This window comes from Sminthopsis crassicaudata, chromosome X (assembly GCF_048593235.1).
Source record: "Sminthopsis crassicaudata isolate SCR6 chromosome X, ASM4859323v1, whole genome shotgun sequence".
Lineage (NCBI taxonomy): Eukaryota > Metazoa > Chordata > Mammalia > Dasyuromorphia > Dasyuridae > Sminthopsis > Sminthopsis crassicaudata.
The window spans coordinates 79,692,316-79,718,512 of NC_133623.1; the positions used below are offsets into that span (position 1 = coordinate 79,692,316).

At 33.2% G+C, this 26,197-nt stretch overlaps 1 protein-coding gene across 1 annotated transcript in view; it reads left to right on the forward strand.

Moving 5' to 3' along the window:
• The window catches only part of CHIC1 (cysteine rich hydrophobic domain 1), a 138,149-nt gene extending 112,340 nt beyond the window's left edge, over positions 1 to 25,809 (forward strand). The window contains exon 5 of the mRNA XM_074278343.1: positions 22,264 to 25,809. Coding sequence (XP_074134444.1) covers positions 22,264 to 22,317 — 54 coding nt within the window. The 3' untranslated portion in view covers positions 22,318 to 25,809. The remainder of the gene's footprint in view (positions 1 to 22,263) is intronic.
• Positions 25,810 to 26,197: the final 388 nt, after the last annotated feature.

The following is a 26,197-nucleotide window of genomic DNA, read 5'->3' on the forward strand; positions in this document are numbered from 1 at the left end:
ATCTTAGCAGAAATTCACCACTATAATAAATATTCAAAGAATACCCAAGCTCCTTTACAGAAACATCTCATTAACAAATATATCAAATATATTTTTGCTTGGAGTAAACAATGTTAGAAGAGTTTTGCATACAAAGAATTTTGACATCACTAATGGCATTTTCTTAGGTAGGTTATAGTGGAGACCTATGACAATTATAGGGAGGAAAAAAACATTGTTCAGTGTTCTACACTGTATTCTACACTTGAATTTCATAGTTGAAGACTGAATGAAAAAGTTTTGTAACACTCCAGCCATTTTTATTGATCCTTGAATGAAGCCCTGTAGAGTCCAGCCCTCCAGAATCCTTATAAAAACATGTGTAAGATTTTTCTTCACAAGTAAATTGCAAAATAATCATTTTAATGCCATATTTATTGCTTAATGACATTTGTGGTGGTCCAGTATGCTAAGCAGTTGATAGCTTAGGTTAACATCAATTGTGTGAGAAATAGAATTTCCAATAAAAACATTTTAATATGTAAAATGCCCACAATTAAACCAACAACAATTTGTAGTGACAAAGAGGCCAATATACTTTTATATCTTTTCCTACTCTTTCATATAGAAAACTCTTCAATTAATATTCTTTTTATTTCATTTTACCTAATGGAAAGACTGATCCAACAATATTATCATTATGGTGTTTTTTCCAAAGGAATATGAACGGACAGATTCTCCATCACTAGGACTTTTAGGTGATGGTCTTATTTTTCTTAAAGCTTAATAAAGGTGCAAATAGCATTTTTACTTTCTTACTTTATCAAAGACAAACCCTGTATCTCCAACCCATCTAGATTATTTCAGTAAAAACTACTATTAATTGCCTTTAAAATGCAATCTGTTTAAGAAAAAATATGTCTTTTTAATTTAGATATTACAAGTAATAAACTCCAATATGTTATATAAGCTACTATTAGTTTCTAATAAAATTATAATAATCATATTATAAATTTTATGTTACAAACATGTGCCAGATTAATTGAATTACTATGCTATTTCTTAGCCATAATGTGTCCATTCTTATATGCTACATGAAAACCAATTTAGAACAACCTTAATTAATTCATTAAATTGTATCCAAGGAAGCAAAAAGAAATATGGACCTTTAAAGAAGTGTAACTCAACACATGTTTCTCATAGTTATATTTGTGGGTATAATATGATGTGATTATTTTCTATCATCTTTGAAAAAAAAAGAATAAAGTACAATAGACTCAAATTTTAGAAGACATATTTAGAAAGTTGCTAAATCCTAGGAAGCATAGGGGACCTTCAAGATTCTCTTCTCTCTCTCTTCTATAATATTTCACTTGATGATCTCATCAACTCCCAAGATTTCAACAATTATCTCTTTATAGACAATTCTCAGATATATTTATCCAGCCTAATCTGACCTCTAGTTTTGCATATGAAACTAGACATTTCAAACTAGATATATTATAGATATCTAAAACTTTACAAGTCCAAAATAGATTAACTTTTCCCCAAACTACTGTTTCCTAATTTCCTTATTACTGTCAAATGTACTACCATGTTCCCAATCTCCAAGGCTTACAACCTCAGTGTCATGTTCAATTATTCATGTTCTCTTATCCCTTCCCCCATATCAATTTGTTTTCAAGATCTTTGCAACCTCTTCTCTCCTTGGACATTCATACTAAACAGAATCATTCCCTCACTAACACACACACACACACACACACACACACACACACACACACACACACACACAGAGAGAGGCACGAATTCACCCACACACGCTGCATTACTTCTCACCTCAAGTTTCTCCCAACTCCAAATCATCTTTAATTCAGCTATCAAAAATAAATCTTCCTAAAATGCAAAGCTAACCATATCAACCCTCTATTCAATAAATAATTGTGACTCCCTATTACTTCTAAGATCAAAAATAGAATCCTTTGTTTGAAGGACTTTTCCTTCCTAACCTGCTCCACTCCAACCTTTCCACTTTCTTACATTCTGCTCCTCTCCAAGTACTCACAAATCCAGCTGTACTAGACTGCTTGTTTTTCACACATGACTGAGCAAAAGTTTCTCCCTTCTCATTTCTACCACCTACCTTTCCCAGTTTCAGTTAAGTCTTATGTAAAGTCTTACTTCTGTAAGACACCTTTTCTTATTTCCCTTAATCATAGGACTTAACCTTTGTGATTATGTCCATTGTTTCATGTAAATCTTGTAGGCACATGGTTTTTTCAGTGTTGTCTCCCTCTTTATACTGAGAGCAGTTGCCATTTTTGTTTTTCTTTGTATCCTTAGCATTTAACAGTGGCTTGCACATAATAGTGACTTTGTTAATTGCCTTATTTTTTAATAGAAAGATCTGAATTTTTGGCATCGGATGCCTCAGACCTGCAGAGTTCCCTGCCTCTTCACTATGTGACCCTCTGTTGAAAGTTAAGAACCTGTAATATATGACCTTTCATGTAATTTTGATAATAAAAACATTCTTTTAAAAAAGACATTCCTTGAAGCCCTCTGGTTCCATAGGATAATGGGAATTGGTCTGATAGTGGGAAATATGAATTTATATTATATATATATGTATGTATAATAGATTCCTGATTTGTTAAGGATTATGCCTAATGATAATAAATAAGAATTTATGTTTCCTAGACACTTGCAAATCAAATCAAAATAGCTTTGATTAAAGAGGAAGGTGAAAGAAAACTGTTTACATATATATGCATATATATTCAAAAAAAGTCGATATAACATAGAATAGTAGTTCACAGAGAAGTTCATAGGAAACAAAATTGAAGAAAGGAATTGGTAGTAAAACCCAAGATTTCAAATGTTTATGCATAAATGCACCAAGTTCAACTAGCAAGCAAAAGGAACCAGAGGCCCTACATGATAAAACAAACCTGACCTCACAGGTAACATCCTGAGATGAGATTCATTTATGGAATGTGGTGATAGCTATGTAATCAAAAAATAGGCTAAGGTAAAAAGTGGCTGAATAGCATCATATTAAGAAAATATAGTCATCTAAGGAAATCTAAGCTAACAAGATTTTACAAATGGTGTGGAAAATATTTAGGTACAGGGCACAGGCTCAAAAATCTAGAGGTTAAAAAAACTTAAGAGACCATCAAATTGACTTTATCTCACAGCTAGTGTCAAGGGTGGGACTTGAATATAGTAACATCTTCAAATTCAGTACTCTACTATGCCATCTACCTTTAGATTAAAGAAAGTAGAAATGAGATTTTTTTGTTTGTTATTGAATTATAATATAGGAGATCTAGACAAAAAGAGGGCACAGATAAATTGAGAAAACAAATTACTAACCTGGGATGGTGTCAAAATCTGTGATAATGGCATATTTCAACTTTCCAGCTTTCTGCTAAAGTTCTTTTTTCTATTCTTAAATCAGACCTTTGTGCCAGGGCCATACTTGGTCTTCTGCACTCTTGGAGAGAATACTTAGTTCCAGATCCTATTTTCCCTATTATACAGCTGGAGTGCCACAGTTCTAGAGGAGGTGTCTGGGATTTGTTTACCCTTTTCTCTTTTCTTCCTCAACACAGACCTAAGATAAGGAGTTGGACTCTGAGCCTGTACCAAGTCTCTCCCTCTATTTCAATCCTTAGCTTCTGATTCTACCCCCAGGGGGCGGAGGGAGGGGTAATCTCTGGTCCATCTCTGTCTCCTTGTGTACTAGGAATTGTCTCTATTACTTAATGTAGTTCTGACTGGTCTTGTGGGATAGCATTGAAGTCTCTTGAAAGTTTTGAGGGCTTACACTGACTCTCCATCTACTTGCAGTCATATTTTGGCAAATGGCTTTGTTTACTGTTGTAGCATCAGCCAGTTAGATCTGAAATACTTCCCTCTGAGATTATCTCCAATTTACTCTTTCTATATTTTGTATATAGTTTTTCCCCCATGTGTGAATACTTGATACTTGAAGATAGGAACATTTTGGCCTTTCTTTGTATCCCAATTACTTAAAATAGTGCCCTTCACATAGTAAATGTCTAATAAATGTTGATTTTACCTAAGGACTCACAACTAGAATTCCAGAAAGCCTTCAGTTATCTTCTTCTGAATTATGGACTAGATAGAAGAACTTGACAGTATTTATATTTGCTCTTTCCAAATCTTTGCTTTATCTTGCATTTTTTCAGCTTTTCTAGAGTGTTTCTTAGGGGGCTTAGCTGAAACCTAAAGCCTTCTCCCCTTTGCTGAAATCTAGATCTCTTTAAAGCAAAAGAATTAATATCTTGTAGACTTGTTTAGGGATAATTTTATTTTTCAAATGGTTGAGGGGGTGGAATAATGGATCTGATTCTCATCAGTAGGAAGGAACTAATGGGAAATAAATACACCTGAGAATTTGTAACTCAGAAGAAGAAAGCTTGCTATAATTTTATATATCAGAATCTGATATTATTTTAGTACTACAAATGTCAAGGGTTCAGAGGACAGATAGGCAGGATTCCATGGATAAATTCCACAAAGGAAATCAGTCTAGGAGGAATGGCAAGGTATTAGGAATTGAAATCTAAAAATACAAAAAGTAACAATTATGAAGATGGACAAGAGTAGTTGTCTGAAGTGATTGGTATAGATTCACTGAGAATTCACCAACTCAGATGTTCAAATCATAGATTGAAGATGGAAATAAGTATAGATAAAAATATTATTCAAAAAACACCCAATACATTTTTGAAAGTGTACTGTAAGTACACTGGGAAAATTATCACAATAGCCAAAGGCAAAAATATATATCTTCTGTATTAAGGGAAAGAGGAAAAACAGAACAGGCTTCAGGTTTAATGAAATGAAGATCATTCACAGTAGAAAGTAGGCAGTGCTGATAAATTCTTATTCTGTTATTGTTTCTCCGAGAAGATCAATGATTTTTGACCCGAAAAGGGTAGAACTAAGAGAAGTTAAACACAAGGTAATTAAATAGATAGGAAAAGTCCCTACTGCTGGAATTCTGTCTTCCTAGAAATCAGCCAGAGTCAGGATCACCAAAAGTCTTTATTCTTGGTCTCTTGAGGTCACTGTCAGGGGATTAGATCTAGTAATCTCCACACCACCATCCTCTCTCAACCATCACGAGAGAGAATGCCTCAATTTCCTCCTCCTACTTTCCCCACACACGTCACTTCCCCCTCTTTGTCCTACCAATCAAGTCAGCACAGAACAGCTGGGGAGGGTCAACCTTCACACAAGTTAATAGAGAACCGTTCAATTGGCAATTAGTCTCAGTGCTCCATTATCCAAGTGCATTTGCTCAGTTCTAGACCTTTACACCTACTTTCTCTGAATAAGTTCAAATCAGTAGGCTCAATTAAACTACATTTTGCTATTGAAAAATACCTAGTTGACATAATTCCTGAGCAACACTGGGAATGTTAAGACCACAGGATAGAAAAGGGCAAACATTCTCATTTCAAAGACCAGAAGAGAATGAAGTTTGCAAACTTTAGTATAAATTTAACATTGATCCCTAATTAAATTCTAGAATGTATTATTAAAGGGATAGATAAACTAGAAACAGAATCAGTGATCACAAAAAAGTCCTAATGGCTTCATCAACAACAGGTTAACAAAACTAACTTTAATGTCACTTTGTGAAAGTTTTACTAAACTGGTAGGTCAGGTAAATGTTCCTGCTATGATTTACCTCCATTTTAGCCAAGCAATTAATAAATCATCTCATGCTATTTTTTGAAAGGATGGAAAAATGCGAATTACAAAGTATCAAAATGAGATGGATTCAGGATTAAAACTTAAACTCAAGCTGAGCAACTCTACCACTAGCACTCTTTCCATTGCATCACACCACTTTGTTTATATTTTTAATGTGCTTATTTGAGTATATATTTGGTACACAAATATTTTGAACAAAGATAATTACATTGTTCAATTAGATCATTAGAAAGGAGAATATTTGTAATGTTCTGTTTCTCTAAATTGTAATCATTCTCTGGGAGGAGGTTTCTTGGGAAGCTTCTTGAGGCAGCCTTAGTTTCAGTTCAGTTCAATAATCCCAAAATGCAGCCAGACATTAAAATCCTTTACTGTCTCTTTCCAAATCTTATCTCCAGATCCTCTATTTTCTCCTTCAAGTTTTGTCTCCTTCACTTGGGGCTCAGCTAGCTTTCCGGAGATCTTCCTCTCTCTTTGGTTCCTGAGAGCTCTTGTCCCAATGTCTCCAGCCTCTTGTCTTCCCAATGTCTCCAGCTAGCACCCCAGTGGAATCTTGAATGACTCTTGACTCTAAATCTCCTAGAGTGTGGGAATCACATTCCGCCTCCGAGAGTGGGCTTGTGGGTACTCCCTGGGCTTGTGGGAGCTCCTTAAAAGTATGCTCTCTTAAAAGTGTAAATCTCATGGAATTCTAGTAAATACATTACTGAACTAGAGAACTATTAAGTACCATGCAAAATTAGATAATTATATCCATTCCAGTGACTTAGCACCTTGTAAGAATCCTAACAAATATTTATGATAGAAGGGGAATTTTATTTAGTTAATAAAATGTTTTATTAAGAAAATAACTTTATTTTATTAAAATTAAGCATGAAAATTTTCCCCAAAGCATTATTATTTCATGTGCATTTTAAGTAAAAATATTGCTTTTCTATATAGTTACTATTACTATTCCCTACATTCCTAAATTCTGGTCTTGTTATTTACCAAACTTACTTTGCCTAAATGAAAACTAATCCATGCCATTTAGTCTATTAGACTAGTCTATTAGGTCTTTGCCCTAATTTTGCCTTCCCTCTATTAGGGAGATACATTAAAAAGATCTGTAGAAATATCAATATGGAATGCTAGGATAAGGATAATAAAGACAGGGGTGTGGGATATTTAAATATGTGTGTTCATCTTTATGAGGGGAGGCTCTTATTAGAATACTTGTGTGTTAGAATACCACTTCTGAAACATGCAATATACTATGTAATTTTAAGCAAGTCACTTAATCCCTCTGAATCTCAGATTCCTCATCTCTAAGATGGCATATTTTCAGGAACCACCTCACAATGTTATTTTAAGAAAAACGTTGCATACCTCCAAAGCACAATATTTTACTTGTTAGTTATTACTTATTCTTCTTTTATTTTGCCCTTTTTAATTCACAGTGGAAGGATTTGTATGGGGAGACATTGGAAAGCACAGTCCAGTAGTAATAAATACAATAGGTACTTATTAAATGTTTTATCATTGACAGACTGATTATATGAACTTGAAGCCAGATTGATCTACCTAGACTGGGAAAGTGGGCTGAATTAAGAAAGACTGTTTTTTGTATTCTTCAAAATAAGTATTTGTATTTTAATCCATCATATGATAATAATAATCATATAAGATGATGCCAGGATCCTAAAAAAATATAAAGTTTGTTTTTGTTGCCTTTTTAAATACTTCTTATATTTTTCCCATATCTTTCCTCTAAGATAATCTCCCAAATTCTCTATCAAGGCCAGTCTCACCACTCCAAAATATTAATTTTCTCATCTTTGAAGCCAGTTCCAATTAGCTGATTAAATTCATGGCAAAGTGAAATCAAGGCTGAATGCTCCTGGGAAATTTATATGTTTATACGTGTATTATGTTATTACAAAGGAATTACTCATGGCAGTGTGTGTGTGTGTGTGTGTGTGTGTGTGTGTGTGTGTGTGTATGTGTGTGATATTTTATAACATCTCCACTGACCACTCCCATTCTCATCCTTAAATTTACCTCCATATCACAACACACACAACCATTCTTTCTCTTTTTATTGCTAGACATAATATGAAATATTTCTAAATCAATACCACATTAGAATAATACAAGTGGGAATGAGACACTGCAAAAAAAGCAACTTCAATTTGACCTGTTCATTTATATAATCTTCTTCTACTGATACTTTACAATGAGAAATGGATAAAGGAATAAATAACACAGATTATCACCATTTACCAAGAAAATGTCACTAATGTAAAAGTAAGCATAATAAACTCAAAAGAGCCTGGAAATTACATCAGCCAACACATACTAGATTTTCTTCCCAATCATGGAATTATGGCAGCCAAGGCCACACAGATTTAGAATGAAAACTTGTTCAATCAATCACTTGAAGAATAATTACAAGATAATGTCACAAAACCATGCAATTGAGGAGGGGGAATTTATAGGTAGCTTGGTGAGAATTCAAATTACACCAAATCATCCTAAGAACTTTGAATAATAAATTGGAAGGAGTAACAGAGGGGTAGAGCCAAGATGGTGGAGAAGGCACATGTGACTCTTTAAGCTCCTTGCATGCCCTCACTACCAATCTTTGAATTCAGCTTCAAAAATAGTGCTTGACTGGCAAAATTCACAAAGATTAAAGGTACAACGATTTACCAGCCAAAGGTAATCTGGAGGACCACCAGAGCAGGTTTGTCCTGAGGGGCAGGAACAGACCAGCAGCAGGCAGGGAGATAGGAAAGACTGGCATCCTGAGCAGATCAGGGATGGGCGTAGCCCCTGTGGCTAGAAAAGTAGTGGAAATGACTCTGCCATAGGCTGACTGCTTTGCCTTGATTGCAAAGCAGTGGACCAGCAGAGAGATTAGAGCCAGAGGTACAGAGTACTCTAAAAACGCCAGAACCTAACAGGATCTGGCTATACCCCACCCCCCACCAAAAAAACTGGAAGTGACTCAGCATAGACCAGCACAACTGTGCAGCTGCATTCTGCAGCACAGCCAGGGCAGTTGCAAATCTGCAGGGCAGCAGGGGACAGCCCAGGGAAGCCTCTAATCTGCACAGTGGGGGGCTCGGCCTAGGGCAATAGAACTTCCCCCGCAGGACATTCTTCCTTGGGCGGAGCCACTTCTGGTGCCTTGCAGGACTATTCTCTGGACAACTGCTAATACCCACATCCCCACAGCAGGCTTTGAATTGGGGTAGTGACACTTTCACTGCTCAGCATCTTGCCTCAGGGCAATTGTTAATCCACACAGGGGGGTTCTTTGCAGGGTATCTTCACAGCTCAGCCTTGCAGGTCAGAGTCATTTCCATTGGGGAACTATTTCCCAGAGCACTCACACACCTGGCCACTCTTTGTAGCCAGTTGGCAGGAGGTCCATACACCTATCCTTGTCTGCAGAGGAAGCTGGTAACTTCCTGGCCACGAAGGCAGACCCTACAAGCTTTAAAAAATGATTTAAAAAGTCAAAAGGACAATCGATAGCTTCTATACAGAAAGAGAGCAGGTTTTCAACCCTGAGGAGACTAATAGCATACAGTCTCCAAACATTTGTTGGTCCCCAACACAAAAGGCTCTCCTAGAAGAGACTATTAAAAATCTTAAAAGAGAGCTAGAAGAAAAATGGGGAAAGGAAAGAGAAGCTATGCAAGAGAGTAACAACTTCCTGAAATGTGAATTGAAAAAGGTAAAAAACTCCCAGGAAGTGCAGGGAAACAGAATTTGTGAATTAAAAAAGGTAAAGAACTCTCAGGAATGTAGGATTTGTGAATTGGAAAAAGAAAATAACTCACTAAAAACAAATTTAGTGAAATTGAAAAAAAATTCTATAGAGCAAAACAACTCATTTAAAAATTCAATTGGACATTGACAAAAAGAAGTAAAGAAAAGCTAATGAAGAAAACAGCTCATTAAAAATCAGAAGTGAACAAATACAAATGAATGATTCATTGAGATACCAAGAATCAGTCAAGCAAAACCAAAAGAATGAAAAAATAGAAAGAAACATTAAATATCTATTGAAAAATCAACAGACCTGGAAAATAGATCTAGGAGAGATAATCTGAGGATAAGTGGACTTCCTGAAAATTATCTCAGCAGTTCACGGAATCTATACAAACATATTACAGGAAATCATCAAAGAAAACTGTCCAGAATAGAATAGAATCAGAAGGTAAAATAGGTTTTGAAAGAATTCATCAAACACCTTCTGAAAAAGACCCTAAAATAAAAACTCCAAGGAATATTGTGGCCAAACTTCAGAACTATCAGACTAAGGAAAAATATTACAAGCAGCCAGAAAAAAAAATCCAAACACCGAGGTGCCACAATAAGGATCACTCAAGATCTGGCTGCCTCCACATTAAAGGATCGAAGGGTCTGGAATCTGATATTCTGAAAGACAAAAGAACTTGGAATGCAGTCAAGAATAAACAACCCAGCTAAGCTGAGCAATTTTTTTCCATGGAAGAAGATGGCATTTAATGAAACAGATGGATTCCAATTGTTTCTGAGGAAAAAACCAGATCTAAACAAAAAATTTGATCTCCAACCATAGGACTCAAGAGAAGCAGAAAAAGGTAAAAGGAACTCTTGAGAACTGTATTTCTGTTGTGGATATACATAAAGACCACATGTATAATTTGATTTTACTGATATAACATAAAAAGGGAGGTAGAAATAGAAAGGGGATAGTGTCAGAATAAGGGAAAAAGGGAGATAAAAAGAGGGAAACTACATCCCACAAAGAGGCAAAGGAAACCTATCATATGTGAGGGAATTTAGAGAAGGGGAGAAACATTGTGAGAATCTTACTCTCATCAATTTTGGCTCAAAGAGAAATTAATTGACATATTTGGTTTTCAGAGAAACTTCTCTCACCTCAGTAAAAAGTGGGAGAGGAAAAGGGAAAAGGAAGAGAGTAATAAGGGAAAGGTACAAGGTACAAGAAATGGGAAGAGATTCAAGGGAGTGGTGGATTCTAAGGAGGGAGAGCTCCATGAGACAAGGGGTGCCCATAAGCTTAATACTGGGGAAGGGGGAAGGGAGAGTACGAAAAAGAAAAGCATAATCTGGGGATAATAAGATGGCAGGAAATACAGAATTAGTAATTTTTAACAAAAACCGTGAATGGGATGAACTCTCCTATAAAGATAGCAGACTGGATCAAAAGCCAGAACCCTACAATATGTTGTTTACAAGAAACACATTTAAAGCCGGGTGATACATACAGAGTACAGGTAAAAGGCTGGAGCAGAATCTATTATGCTTCAGGTGAAATTAAAAAAAACATCCTTATCTCAGATCAAGCAAAAGCAAAAATTGGTCTATTTAAAAGAGGTAAGGAAGGAAACCATATCTTGCTAAAGGGTAGCATAGACAATGAAGTAATATCAATACTAAACATATATGCACCAAGTGGTGTAGCATCTAACTTCCTAAAGGAGAAGTTAAGAGAGTTGCAAGAAGAAATAGACAGCAAAACTATAATCGTGGCAGATCTCAACCTTGCCCTCTCAGAATTAGACAAATCAAACCACAAAACAAATAAGAAATTGAAGAAGTAAATAGAATATTCGAAAAATTAGGTAAGATAGATCTTTAGAGAAAACTGAATGGTGATAAAAGGAGTATACTTTCTTCTCAGCAGTTCATGGAATCTATACAAAAAATGATCATATATTAGGACATAAAAACCTCAAAATTAAATGCAGGAGGCAGAAATAGTGAATGCTTTCTTTTCAAATCACGATGCACTAAAAACTATATTCAACAAAAAGTTAGGGGTAAATAGACCAAAAAGTAATTGGAAACTAAATGATCTCATCTTAAAGAATGACTGGGTGAAACAGCAAATTATAGACACAATTAATAATTTCACTCAAGATAATGACAATGATGAGACATCATACCAAAATTTGTGGAATGCAGCCAAAGCAGTAATAAGGGGAAATTTTATATCTTTAGAGGCTTACTTGAATAAAATAGAGAAAGAGAAGATCAATGAATTGGGCTTGCAACTTAAAACGCTAGAAAAAGACCAAATTAAAAACCCCCAACCAAAAATTAAACTTGAAATTCTAAACTTAAAAGGAGAAATTAATAATATTGAAAGTAAAAAAAAAAACTATTGAGTTAATAAATAAAACTAAGAGTTGGTTTTATGAAAAAACCAATAAAATAGATAAAACTTTGGTAAATCTGATCAGAAAAAGGAAAGAGGAAAATCAAAAATAGTCTTAAAAATGAAAAGGGGGAACTTTCCACCAGTGAAGAGGAAATTAGAGCAATAATAAAGAGTTACTTTGCCCAACTTTATGCCAATAAATTTGATAACCTAAGTGAAATGGATGACTACCTCCAACAATATAGATTAACAGAGGAAGAAGTAAATTGCTTAAATAGTCCCATTTCAGAAAAAGAAATAGAACAAGCTATTAATCAACTACCTAAGAAAAAATCCCCAGGACCAGATGGAATAAATTGGAAGGAAAAAAGAGGTAAATATTTCACTAACAAACTATTGTCTTTATCCTAATGCCATAGTTCTTGGTGTGCTAGCTAAGGCAGCAGAAACGACTCAAAAGAGAATAAAGATAAAAAGGGCAAGTAAACTAGACCAAAAATACAGAAGACAAATAATCTAGAAGTAATACAAATTTGAGGGTACTAATGTATCATTCTAAAGATATCTTAAAGGAAAGGAGATGAAAAAATCTTGCAGAATATCATAGATACTATTACATTAAGAAGATAATAAAGATAATACCTGACTATTGACTCATATGACTATTTTGCTACATTAGTAAAATTATGATAAGTATAATCTATACACAAATCGAGACCTCCTTGATGAAAAATGTGAAAGCACCAGGCAAGTGATTCACAAATTATATTCTCCATAAGGTCACAAAATTACAGTTATATAATTGAGCGAGGAATATTTCACTAAGTTTGTTTTCTTTACTATCAAAAAATTATTTAATTTAGTAGAACAAAATGCTATTTTAGCAATTTTCCTTTAAAAAGGTATCTGAATATGTATATGTCAAAATCATGCAATATTCCTTAAAAAAAATACAACATCTAACTTTCTTCAAAGTCCCTGTGATTGTTAATTTTAAAAGAGGCTTAAAAGGGAGAAATAAGTTCACCAGATATTTACTTCTATGAAGAAGAATACCTAATACAGGGTCCAAACAAAGACAATTTTTTCTATATGATGTGATTGACAACAGAGTGGTTATAAGGGCTGAAAGTGAAGAGTCAAGCTTACACTTTTATTGTAAGCTAGGATGATTGAAAATATTGTGATGTCTTTGGACAGTAATAAGGAAATTTCAAAGACAGGACTGTTTAAAGGGAAAAGATGATGAGATCTATTTTGACCAGAGTTTGAGATTCCTAAGCAACAGCAATTCAAGATATCCAAGAAGATTATGTGGGACTATAACTCAAGAAAGAGTTATAGACCTGAGACTCATCTACAAGAGATGATATTTGAACTGAAGAGAACTTATGAGATCACCAAACAGGAATAATTTGGAGAGGGAAAAAAGGCTCAGGATCTTAGAGTCTTAGAGTAAGTGCATGTGACCTGAAGAAAAATCCAGGCTAAGAAAGAGCAGTCAGATAGGTAGGAGAATAAAGAGAAAAGTTTCATAAAAACCTAGGAAGTATAGGATATTCAAGAGACAATATCAAAGACTGTAGACACGTCAAAAGGGTGAAATATGAGAAAAATACTCATAGATTTGGCATGTGATATTAATTGTACTGGTGATCACTGGTGGGCTCTGAGATCATTGGTGACTTTAGAAAGAACAGTAACACAGAAGTCATGTTTCAAAGTGTCCAAATGGGATCGGAGAAAAGGACATAAAGACATCCAATAGAGCTTTTTCAAGGAATTTAACTAAAAATTGTAGATATAATGTAATAGATATAGAAGATGGTACTATCAAATAAAGGTAATTGTTTTGAGGATGGGTGAGACATGGGTATGTTTGTAGGCTTCAGGGGGAAAGTCTTTAGATCATGATAGATTGAAAATTAATGAGTGGAGATTGTGGTAGTAGGAGTCTGCTGAAGGAAAGAGGATGGGTTCAAATGAAGGATTTATGTTGGAGGACTTATCTTGGCAAAGAGGAGTGCAACTCCATGCAAAACAGGGTGAAAGAAGAAATAGTACCTATATAAGTGAGAAGAAGAGTTTATTGATAGTACCCAATTTCTTCCTAAAACAAAGGCTCATATTTTATTAATAGTTATATAGTAGTGCTATATAAGTGCAAATAACAGAAAACACCAAAAAGTTAAAATTGACATCAGTGCAAAGGCAGCAAAGACAAGCAAGTAGGTTGTCAATAATTGCACAAGAGAAGCAATAAAGATGTATAACTAGAAAAGTGGTTAAAGGGTAAAGCAAGTGATAAGTAAAACAGTCCAAAGTCCACAAAGTCTACTACTATACATTCAGTTTCAAGAAACCTAATAGGTCACAGAGAGTTCAATGAACCTTCTGTGGAGAATGTATGAAAGGACAAGAAGTTACATGGGATGAAAGGACATCCTGTGCTGTCTGAATAACTGAAAGGAATATAAATAGGTAGATAGATAGATGCATTGAAGTATTCAAAAAGTATAAATCGATGGGATGATATAAACCTGTAGGACATTTTATAGCAGTATATCAAAAGACTGTCCTCAGTTCTGTCATATTTGAAATTTTTTATTAATTCCTTAAATGAATACATTATATTTGAAGATGTCAGGGAGCTGAGTAAACTGGAATAAACTAGATATTAGAGATGAAAAGTAGTTCAGAGATCATCTGGTCCAACCTAAAAGTTCTCCTACCCATAACTGAAGAATTCCCATAACAAAAAACTGAAGTAACCTATTGCATTTGGAGACAATAGTAACTGTTTGAAAGTGGTATTTTCCCCATATATATCAAGGTGGATTTGGCTTCCTTATAATTGCCATCCTGTGACCCTTCTTCTTCCTTCAATGACCAAACAAAAAAAAATTAATCATCCTTTACCTCATTTAACTGGAAACAGTTAAATTCTTCTCTATCTTAATTTCACCTCCTACTGCTAACTCCTACCCTGCTTATCCTTACTTTTCCTCTCTATTTCATAACCCAAGATGTGCATGATTCCTATATATATACTATATCTATATCTATATATGTATGTATGCTATTCAAAAAAGACTCATGACTATCAGTTCACTAGAAAAGAGATAACTCTGCTTTCTCAAAGGACACAGCAGAAGATCCTAAGTTTTAGCAGGTCCTATTTATCTGGAAAGAATTCAAATGATAGTCCACTGATAAAACTGTGTCTGTTACCTGAGTTGCAATAAAAATGTGGAGAAATCTATCACCAGACAGATGACTTTATTAACTCATTTTAGCAACTCATAAAGATCAAAAATTGTGTGTATGAGTTACAATCTACATTATTGTAGTATGTTATGGTCCAGAACTCTGAACTTGAAAAAAAGGATTCTTACAAGATACTAAGTCAGTGGAATGGATAGAGACAATAGTTATCTAATTTAGCATGGTTCAGTATGATTGATTTAATCCTACAAGGAGATGTGATGGGCCAGAACTTGAAACAAGGTACTAAGTGGAATTGAGGAGACAATGGTTAAATCTAGTTTAGCATTGATTTAATCCTACAACAAATAATTGTTTCCTATAATATAATGATTGGTGTATACTCAGTGTGGAGCATATAAGCAAGAAGCTCTCAGGGCCAAAAAAAAGGACAAGCTCACAAGAAGCTCTGGGAGATTGAGACAGATTCATTCCATCATCCACCTTTGTGGTGGCTGGAGGCTGAAGTACAAACCTTTGGATTCAGAGAGATTCAGAGGGCAGAGAAGGAGGCAGGAGCTCAAGTTCTTAGAACCAAGGAGAGAGGTAGTCCTCTAAGAAAGCTAACCAGGCCCCAGGAAAGGAGATAAGACTTTGAAGGAGAGAATAAAGGATTTGGACTTTAACATCTGGCTGTACTTGTGGTGATTACTGAACTGAAACAAAGGCTGCTCCAGAGACCCCAGGAAAACCTCAACAGAGAACATTATATTTTAAAGGGAACATTACAGTAGTAAATAACCACAATAATGGAACAATAAGTTCTTTAAGTATTGAAGCAAAAATGTCTGATTTGATTGCCTCTAGATGATTACAAGGTTTTAAAAGATAAAATTATTCACCTTCATCAAAGCAACTATCTCACTACATGCACCTGTGGATATTTGCAAACTATGATAATGAATTGCCTATGGTCTGAAAGTCATTCTCTTCCAATTCAATTAATCTATTAAATTAGACCATTAATTCACCTGAACTATTCTTTGAAATTCCATTTTAATCTCTGCTTATTCTTCTCTGTATTTACTTTTATGGAAACTATACTCTTCAAGTGAAACCTCATTTTTTGGGAAAAAAATCATAGAATCAAATACAAATTTTCCTTTTTTCAATTTTGGACCTACTTTAATCCTATATTTCTTTTATTTCTGAAATTAACACATCATTTTCCCCCCTAAATTTAGTTTCTCCTTAATTTACCCTTTAAAAAAACTCTTTCCATATTTTTACCCACTTGTGATTTTCTTACCTATTAGTATTTTATATTTCTAATATTTAAAAACCTATCAACTAGCTCCTTGTTACATTCTGAACCTGAATCTTTTTTCCCATAAATCCAGAATTTTAAATATGCTTTGCCTTCTAATTTCTTCTTATAGTTATTTTTTAAATTACCTCTTGTGCTAAGGAAGATTTCTAATAGTATTCTATAATCTAATTAACCAAGCTAAAAATAATATACTTCAAATATCATCATATATTTAGTAAGGAATGAAAAAGAACTTAAAATCAATTCCTTCTGACCTCACACATATAATTCCCAATTTTAAAAAAATACTAAAATTTTAATTTTTTATTTTTTTAAAATGCTAAAAATACTGTCTTTTGATAAACATTAATTGCAAAAATAATTTCTCTATGAATATTTTAGTTAAATATATGCAAAGTAAAGATAAATTGAATGAATATAATATGATTTATTTTATGTACAAATTTAATGATTTATTTAAGTATGATCAGGTGGTTTTTTGCTATGAATTTGCTAACAACAAAGCTTGATAATATAAAAGGCATGCAACAAAAAAAATTACATTCATGTTTATGAGATTAATAATCCTCCTTGTCCCATTCTTAATTATTATACTGAAATAATTTCATAACAGGAATATAATAAATAGTCCCAAGTCTAATTCCTCCATTATAATTTGTATCAATCATATCTGGCTTTTACTACATGTTGCTATGTTACAGGGATATAATTTGATTAAGGGCTATAAATAAATGTGTGCAAAATTTTGTTGTTTCTTTTAAGTCATTTCCAATTCTTTGTGACATCTTTGGAGTTTTCTTGGCAAAGATACTGGAGTGGTTTGCTATTTCCTGCTCCAGCTGACTTTTATTGATAAGGAATCTGGGTTAAGTTATTTGTTCACAGTCATAGAGCTAGTAAGTATCTCAGTTTAGATTTGAACTCAGGAAGATGAGTCTTTCTAATTTCAGAACTGGCAGTCATACTATAACGGGATTCCATTGTATTTGGTATTAGTAGCTTCTATTATGGTTCTCATTCCCCTTTTAAGTAGAAAGAAAAAGCATCCATATTCTTTAAAAATGAAATTCTAGACAAGCAATGATATTACCCAAATTTAGTTTTTTTTAATATAACTTTTTATTGAAAGAACATGTGCATGGGTAATTTTTTACAGCATTATTCCTTGCACTCACTTCTGTTCTGACTTTTCCCTTCCCTCCTTCCACCCCATTCCCTAGATGGCAGACAGTCTTATACATGTTAAATTTGTTATAGTATATTCTAGATGCAATATATGTGTGCAGAACCATACAGTTCTCTTGTTGCCCAAGAAGAGTTGGATTCAGAAGGTAAAAATAACCTGGGAAGAAAAACAAAAATGCAAGTAGTTCACATTCATTTCCCAGTGTTCCTTCTCTGGGTGTAGCTGATCAATTTTCTGTCAAAGATATCCACTTCTATCAGAATATATCCTCATACAGTATCGTTGTTGAAGTGTATAGTGATCTCCTGGTTCTGCTCATTTCACTCAGCATCAGTTCATGTAAGTTTTTCCAAGCCTTTCTGTATTCATCCTGTTGATTTTTATTCATCCTGCTGATTACCCAAATTTAGTGCATCACTTACTGCCTAAATAACATACATGCAGGAATGAGCAAGAAAAATAAGTAAATACTGCTTACTAAGAAATAGCCCTACAAAATTAAAAATAGTACTTAGCTATAATAAATTAAATATAAATTTAAAACCTTAATGGGCTCTCCATGAAGAAATAAATTTGACTTTTAAAATTATGTGAACAGCTTTACATTCAGGATTGTCCTTGAGGAATGTCTATAAAAGAGATGAAGAATGGTTGGTTTATTGCAATAGTTCTCAATGGTCTCAGGATCTCTTATACTCTTAAAAATTAAAAAGTAGCTTTTGTATATAGGTTATATTAATTAACATTTATTGCACTGAAAATTAAACACTTTTGTATAATTATGAAAATACTTTGATCTCACATATCCCTACGAAGGGACTACTTATTGGTCCCTGGACCATACTTTGAGAACCACTGGTTTATAAGTTGTTTGAAGGGTGATATAGCATGAAGGATGTTAGAAAAAACATGGTATGCTAGATTTATGTTTTCTCAAAGTGACCCAGATAAGAGTGTTAGTGAAAAGGAAAATGGTAGAATAGACAATTGCCTCCTACTGAGTAGTCTTTAAAGAATAATATTGCAGTTTCCCAATTTTAAAAGTCTATGTTCATTATATTTGGATAATTACTGTGGCTATAATTAGATATAGGTTAAAATAATTTAACAAATATCCTTTTAAAAATAGCTTATTCAGTTTAAGTCAAAGAAGACAAAAAAGTATTTTCTCATGAATATGTATAGAATCCATAATATCTAAAGCTTCCCAATTAAATTAATTTCCTCAAAATTCCCAGGTTTTTTTTTTGAGAGTACTAAAAATGTCTTTATCATTTCAGATTACAATCTCAAGAGTCATATTTGACTCTGCTCTTTCTTTCATCACCTATATCTAAATCAGGTGTCATATTCTGCAATTCTATATGCTCAAAATTTCTGGCATCTGTCTTCTCTTTTTTCAAATAACTGATATTATAGTTTTAATAGTAATAACTTAGATGGATTATTTTGACAGGTTTTAACCAGTCTCTTTATTTTCAGTTCTTTCACTCTTAAATATGACTCACTATGTCCTGTTCTAGGCTCAAAAATCTTCAGTGTTCATATTTAAAGCCCTTGACAATCTGGTTCCAATCAAATGTTTCTACCTTACTCTCTATTATTCATCTTTACTTACTCTATGTCTAGCCAACTGAAATTATCATGCTATTTACCAAAATTAATATTACATATTGTACCTCCATTCTTTACTAGATGACTGCTGAAAATAAAGAACTCATGTTACAACTGCCACCATCAATCACACTCCAATCAAGGCCTTCTCGTTTTTCTTCATCCTTTTTGTTTCACTGAATTTGTATACAAATTAAAACTTAGAACAATAGATCAATTAATTCATTACAGCCAATTCTTGTCATCACAGTAATACAGAGCAATAAATATATCCCAACTCAAATATATTGAATTTAAATCACATTTAACTTTTTTAGCTATCCTTTAAATTAAAAAACCGATCTTTATTTTTAATTTTTTTTTCACAAAATTCAAAAAAAAGTTCACAAAAAAATTTATCACAAAATGTACAATAAAACAAGCATGTAGATAAGGTATACTTTCTGAAAAATTCCTTACAATAAAACAAAATGTCATGATAAATGCTTTCTGTTTCACTGACCCACTACCAATAATAATACAATACACTCTAAAGTGTTTATCACTTCTTTCAGAAATTTGTACAGTTACATCCTATCCATTCATAGGAATAATTAGGAGTGTGCTATATTTATCCTAAATCTTTTCCAGTGCCTATTTTAGAGGCAAAATACAGGGCATTAATAAGAACAAGTTTCCTCTCAGAATCAAGATGAGAAGAAAGTATACAAGTATATGCATATTTGTAAATGGAGAAAGCTGTTCTGGAGGAATAGCATTATTTCACTTGTATGAACTGTTTACTTTGCTACTGACTTACAAGAATTAATGAATGATAAAAAACATTTTACATGAAGAAGCAATATTAAAAGCAGTTGCTAGAAGAAATTGGAAGGTTGTTATATTAGGTTTTATTTCTGTTGATTTAAAAAGTATACTGTCAGACTCTAAGAACATTGGTAATTTTTTTGGTGATCACAAGATTTAAAATGTTTTTAAATGTTTAAAATAAAATTTAAAATGTTAAAAAGATTTAAAAGCCCTAATAAATATGTAATTGTATAATATAATTGTATAATGTATCATTGAAAGCAGAAGGGTAAATGACATACTAAGTAACATATACAATTCTATATTAACTAAAGGTTTACCAAACTATTTGCACTTTTTGTTACTATTTATCAAAAATTACATAAAGATTCTATAAAAGTCATCAAGCTTCTTCTACAGTTAATATTTTTGGAATATCAATTTATATAAAGATGTCTATAGAATACTTGTTTTAAAAATGTTACTATTTACAAGATGGCAAGTAAGAGTGAAGAATTATACAACTCCCAAAGCATAATTTTTTTAAGAATTAAGAATTTTAAAAATATTATAATACACCATTCCTTCTTTACTGTCTTAAAACATGTCCAAGTCATTTTTATATTCCAAAAAAAGAATGTCCTCTTAAGCTATCCTTCTATATATTACTTCTCTTTATCAGTCAAAATAGACATCTATCTTGCTTCTATTTCCATGCCTCTCATTTATTCCTCAACATTTTGCAATATGGCTTCTGACCTCATAATTTAATTGTCTCCAAGGTTACAAGTGATCTCTAATTTGCAAATATAGTGCTCTTTTGCCAATCATCCTTCTTTACCTCACTGTTGCAGTCAATAATTTTGATCATTCATCTTAGATATTTTCTCCTGCCTCAATTTTTCATTTCTCTTACTGTTCTTGTTCCTTGAAAATGAAACCCCATCTCCAGATTCCATGTATTTTCACCATGTTATCTCCTTCCTCTTCTTTTGGTTTTGCTGACTTTCTTTTTCAAGTTTCATCTAAAACCACATTTTCTTCATGAAGCTGTGTCAGATCTCTCATCATGTTAGTGTCTTCTTTCTCTATTTCCAATTTTTCTTGAATATATCTTGCTTGTACATAGTTGTTTGTTTGTTGTCTACCCCATCAAGATTGTGAGATCATTGAGAACTGTGACTATTTTGTCTTTCTTTGGATCCTCCAGCATTAGCATGGTAAGCTGGTACATAATAAATACTTCATAAATGAATGAATGAATGAATAAAAATATCTTCTTGACACCTTTTTGCCTTATCTGGTTTACTGTCCATATCATGTCTCACACTGGGTATACACCAAAGGTTTTTTTTCTTCCTAGAACCTTCTTCCCTTCTCTCTCTACCCTTCATCAACATCCATGAATTGTCAGTTATTCAGATGACTAATAGATCCATAATCCACCATCAGTCCTTTTATTAAATTTTAGTCTCCTCTTATTAACTGCCTATTAAACATTTCAAACTAGATGTTCAAACTCAACATATCTAACAAAAATTGTTAATTTCCTTATTCTTTTTGTTGAGAGCATTTATACTCTTCCAGTTTCTCAGATTCATAACTTTGGTATTATCATTACCTCCTATTCTTATTATTTCCAACAAGCTAACTTAATTTTTATATTTGTATACTCAGTATTTATTACAGAGTTTTAGTTCATGGTAAGTGATAAGTAAATGTGTAATCATTCATTCATTCAATCATTCAATCAATCATACCTGATTAGTTGCAAACTCTTTATATTTGTACCTAACTTTTAAAAAACACCCTTTCTATGCTCCAAGTCATTATTAATCAGAGAAATGCAAATTAAGACAACTCTGAGATACCACTACACACCTGTCAGATTGGCTAGAATGACAGGGAAAGATAATGCGCAATGTTGGAAGGGATGTGGGAAAATTGGGACACTGATACATTGTTGGTGGAACTGTGAATATATCCAGCCATTCTGGAGAGCAATTTGGAACTATGCTCAAAGAGTTATCAAAATGTGCATACCCTTTGACCCAGCAGTGCTACTACTTGGCTTATATCCCAAAGAGATCTTAAAGGAAGGAAAGGGACCTGTATGTGCAAGAATGTTTGTGGCAGCCCTATTTGTAGTGTCCAGAAACTGGAAACTGAGTGAATGTCCATCAATTGGAGAATGGCTGAATAAATTATGGTATATGAATGTTATGGAATATTATTGTTCTTTAGGAAATGAGCAGCAGGATGATTTCAGAGAGGCCTGGAGAGACTTACATGAACTGATGCTGAATGAAATGAGCAGGACCAGGAGATCATTATATACTTCAATAACAATACTATATGATGATCAATTCTGATGGACGTGGCCCTCTTCCACAATGAGATGAACCAAATCAGTTCCAATAGAGCAGTCATGAACTGAACCAGCTACACCCAGCGAAAGAACTCTGGGAATTAACTATGAACCACTACATAGAATTCCCTATCTTTCTATTTTTGTCCCCCTACATTTTTTATTTCCTTCACAGGCTAATAATTGTACACTATTTCAAAGTCCAATTCTTTTTGTACAGCAAAATAACTGTTTGGACATGTATACATATATTGTATTTAACTTATACTTTAACATTTTTAACATGTATTAGACTACCTGCCATCTGGGGGAAGGGGTGGGGGGAAGGAAGGGAAAAGTTGGAACAAAAGGTTTTGCAATTGTCAATGTTGAAAAATTACCTATGCATACATTTTTTGTAAAAGTTAATTAAATAAATATTTTTTAAAGTTACCCTTTCTCTTTATACAATTACCACTTGACTTCAGGCTTTCTCATTACTTCTCACCTCGACTACTGCAATATCTTCCTAATTGTTCTCCCTGCCTCCAGTCTCTCTCTACTCCAAAATATCTTCTCCAAATTAGTTTACTAATGTGATTTTCCTTAAACTAAGAATTTACAATGTCATTTCTTTACTAAATAAGCTCTAATGGTTCTGTATTATCTCTAGAATATAATAAACTCTTTGTTTTGGTTTTTAAAGCAATTCAGAATCTGACCTTAATGCCAATGAGGGCAATATCAAAAAATCAATGCCTACTTCTATTGTACATTACTTCCCTGCAATATTCTCTTCTCTAAATATAATGTTCTCTGGGAGCAGGTTTCTTGGGGAGCTTCTGGAGGCAGACTTCGTTTCAGTTCAAAGTAATAATCACCTCAAATGCATCCAGGAGTTAAAGTCCAGATCCTTTATTTTTTCCTTCAAAGTCTTGAATCTTTTCCTGGGACCTGATTAGCTTTAATAGAGGCCTATTTCTCTCTTTGGTTCTGAAGGCTCTCTCTAAATGTCTCCAGCACAAAAGTGGAAAATAGAATGAATCTTCTCCGCCTCCAAAAGTGGGATTGTGGGCTTCTGACTTGTGAATCTCCCGGAAGTCCAAGAGTAGGCTTGTCCTTTAGTGGGCTTGTGAACTCCTCCTTATATATGCTCTCTAAAGATGTGAAGTATAATGTGTGAACTCCTTTAAAGGTGTGAACTAAGTACATAAGAATTAGCACCTTGTTTCAAGTTCTGGCCCATAACACTTCCCTTCCATTGAATTGTTTATATTACTCCATATACAGTGAAACATCATATCTTAAGCCCTCACTTTGTAACAAGAAATGAACTAAGCACTATAAAACAAATAAAAAAGGTTAAGACAATCCTCCCTTTGAAGAATTTACATTCTAATTGGAGAGAGATATCCAAATGACTAGATAGATAAAAATATATCTATAGAATACAAGCAAAGTAATATGATAGGAGAAAGCCTTTGAAGGTAGGGAAGCCAAGAAAGTCCTCTTAAGAATGTGGGGTTTAAGTTGAATCTTAAAGTGAAGAAAGTTAGAGGTAGAAGCAAAGGGTCAGAGAATTCCAAGCTCTTCCCAAGTGACACTGACTTATTGGAAGCATGGAGACTAGAGACAGAGAGCTGTGATGGAGGAATAGCACATATGCCAGATGGAACTGGATCTTATAGTGTGTGAATAGGAATAGTATATAAGGATCCTAGAAAGGTTTGAAGGAATAAGATTATTAAGAGATTTAAGTATTCAACAGAACTTTATATTTGAATATAGAAGGCACATGATACTTATTGATTGATCAATTGACTTTTTTTATGTTCAGAGAAGTACCTGACTCAGACTTTAAGATATAAACAATTCTTTTAAAATATTTTCCCTGAATGGTTAAGTTATGGTATATTAATATAATATAATATTATTGTTCTATGAGAAACAATAAGCAGGATGATTTTGGAAAGACCTGGAGAAACTTATATGAACTAATGCTAAGAGAAGTGAATAGAAGCAAGAGAACTTTGTACAGAGCAACAACAAGGTTATGTGATGATCAACTGTGATGGACATAGCTCTTTTTTAACAATGAGATAATTCAGGCTAATTCTAATAGATTTGAGATGGAGAGAGCTATATACATCGAGAAAGAGGACTATGAGGACTGAATGTGAGTCACAACATAGTATTGTCACCTTTTGTTGTTGTTGTTTGCTTGGTTTTTTTCCTCACTTTTTTTTCCTTTTTGAAATTTAATTTTTCTTGTGCAGCATGATAAATGTGGAAATATGTTTAAAAGAATTGCACATGTTTAACCTATATTGAATAGAAGAGGGATGGGGAAACAGTAGCAGAAAAAAATTGGAACACAAGGTTTTACAAAGGGGGATGTTGAAAATTATCTATGCATATATTTTGAAAATAAAAAGCTATCATCAAAATTATTTTCTCTGAACCAACATATAGTGTTTGAAAACAGATTAATTTTTAAAAATAATCTCATTTTTTAAAACTGTAAAATTATGAATCAGGATTAGGTCATCTCTAAGGTCCTTTCCAATTTAAAAAAATATAAAAAATATTGTATATGTCACCATAAACTTCTATTGCAAAGTATTTTGCAAGTAGATATGAAATTTAAAAATGATTCTTCTCCAAACACCCCAGCTTAAAGTGCTAAAATTTTTATTCAAAGAATATTAGGATCAAACTTTTTATACACAAGAAATCTGAATCAAAGAGATGTTATAAAATTGGATCGTATCCAACAAATTATTTAAATGCAGAACTGAAATGACTCTACAAGGTGAAAAGCATTTGATGACTGTATACTACAGAGTGTGATAACTTTAGGGAGGAGCCAAGGTGAATTCATAGACCAAGATTCATAGACTTAAGAGTTGAAAAGGATCTACAAAGTCATATAATTTAACAGTATCACTTTCCAACTAAAGTAACCAAGATCTAGGAAGTTAAATTACTTGCTTTATGTCACAAAGTAGTTTATATCTAAGATAGGCTTTGAACCCTGGTCCTCTGATTTTCTTTCTACGTTGCCATGCCAAGACAATAATGGTCTTTCCCAAAGTTGAATCTATCACTTGGATCTTGGGAAATTTTGGTAAAAGGAAAGGGAAGAGAATAAGGAAGAATTAAGGGAAAGAGAAATGAAATAAAAGAGCATAAAGATGCATAATATAAAATGAGAAATTAGTTTAAAAAAAGAAAACTGGTAAAAGTTTTCAGGGAAGAGGAGTCGCAAATAAAGCAGAAAAATTGATATGTTCCTTTTCTTGTGATGCTTAAAATCTAACAATCATTATCTGCTTCAATAAAAACATATTTCTTTCACAGCCTTCTTAATTCAGAAAAAAATAATTTTTCTAAAAAGAAATCATTCTCTAGTTATATAATATGCACATTCTGTAAATGACAGACACACTGGCTTCAGGTAATTATTTAAGCTTGTGAAATAGCTTATCTGACAGGTAGGAATGAATGATTAGGCTTTTCATTTTAACTGAACATTATCATTAAAATGTTCAAGCAAAACTGTGTGTTTAATTTTGTAGTGTTTAGCTTCCAAATGCTATAATATTCAATGCTTAGAAGAGCTCAAGAATATTCGGTTTCACAATTAGGAATTGGCCCTGAGATTTCACTAATACAGAGAACTCTATATCTATACATGCTACTACTTTGCCTTTATAATCTTAATTGTTTAGAGCATTAAAAGACTATGACATGCCCTAATTGGATTATTATTATTAAAGTTAGTAATAACACCATAGATATTTATAGCACTTTATAGTATGTATAATGCTT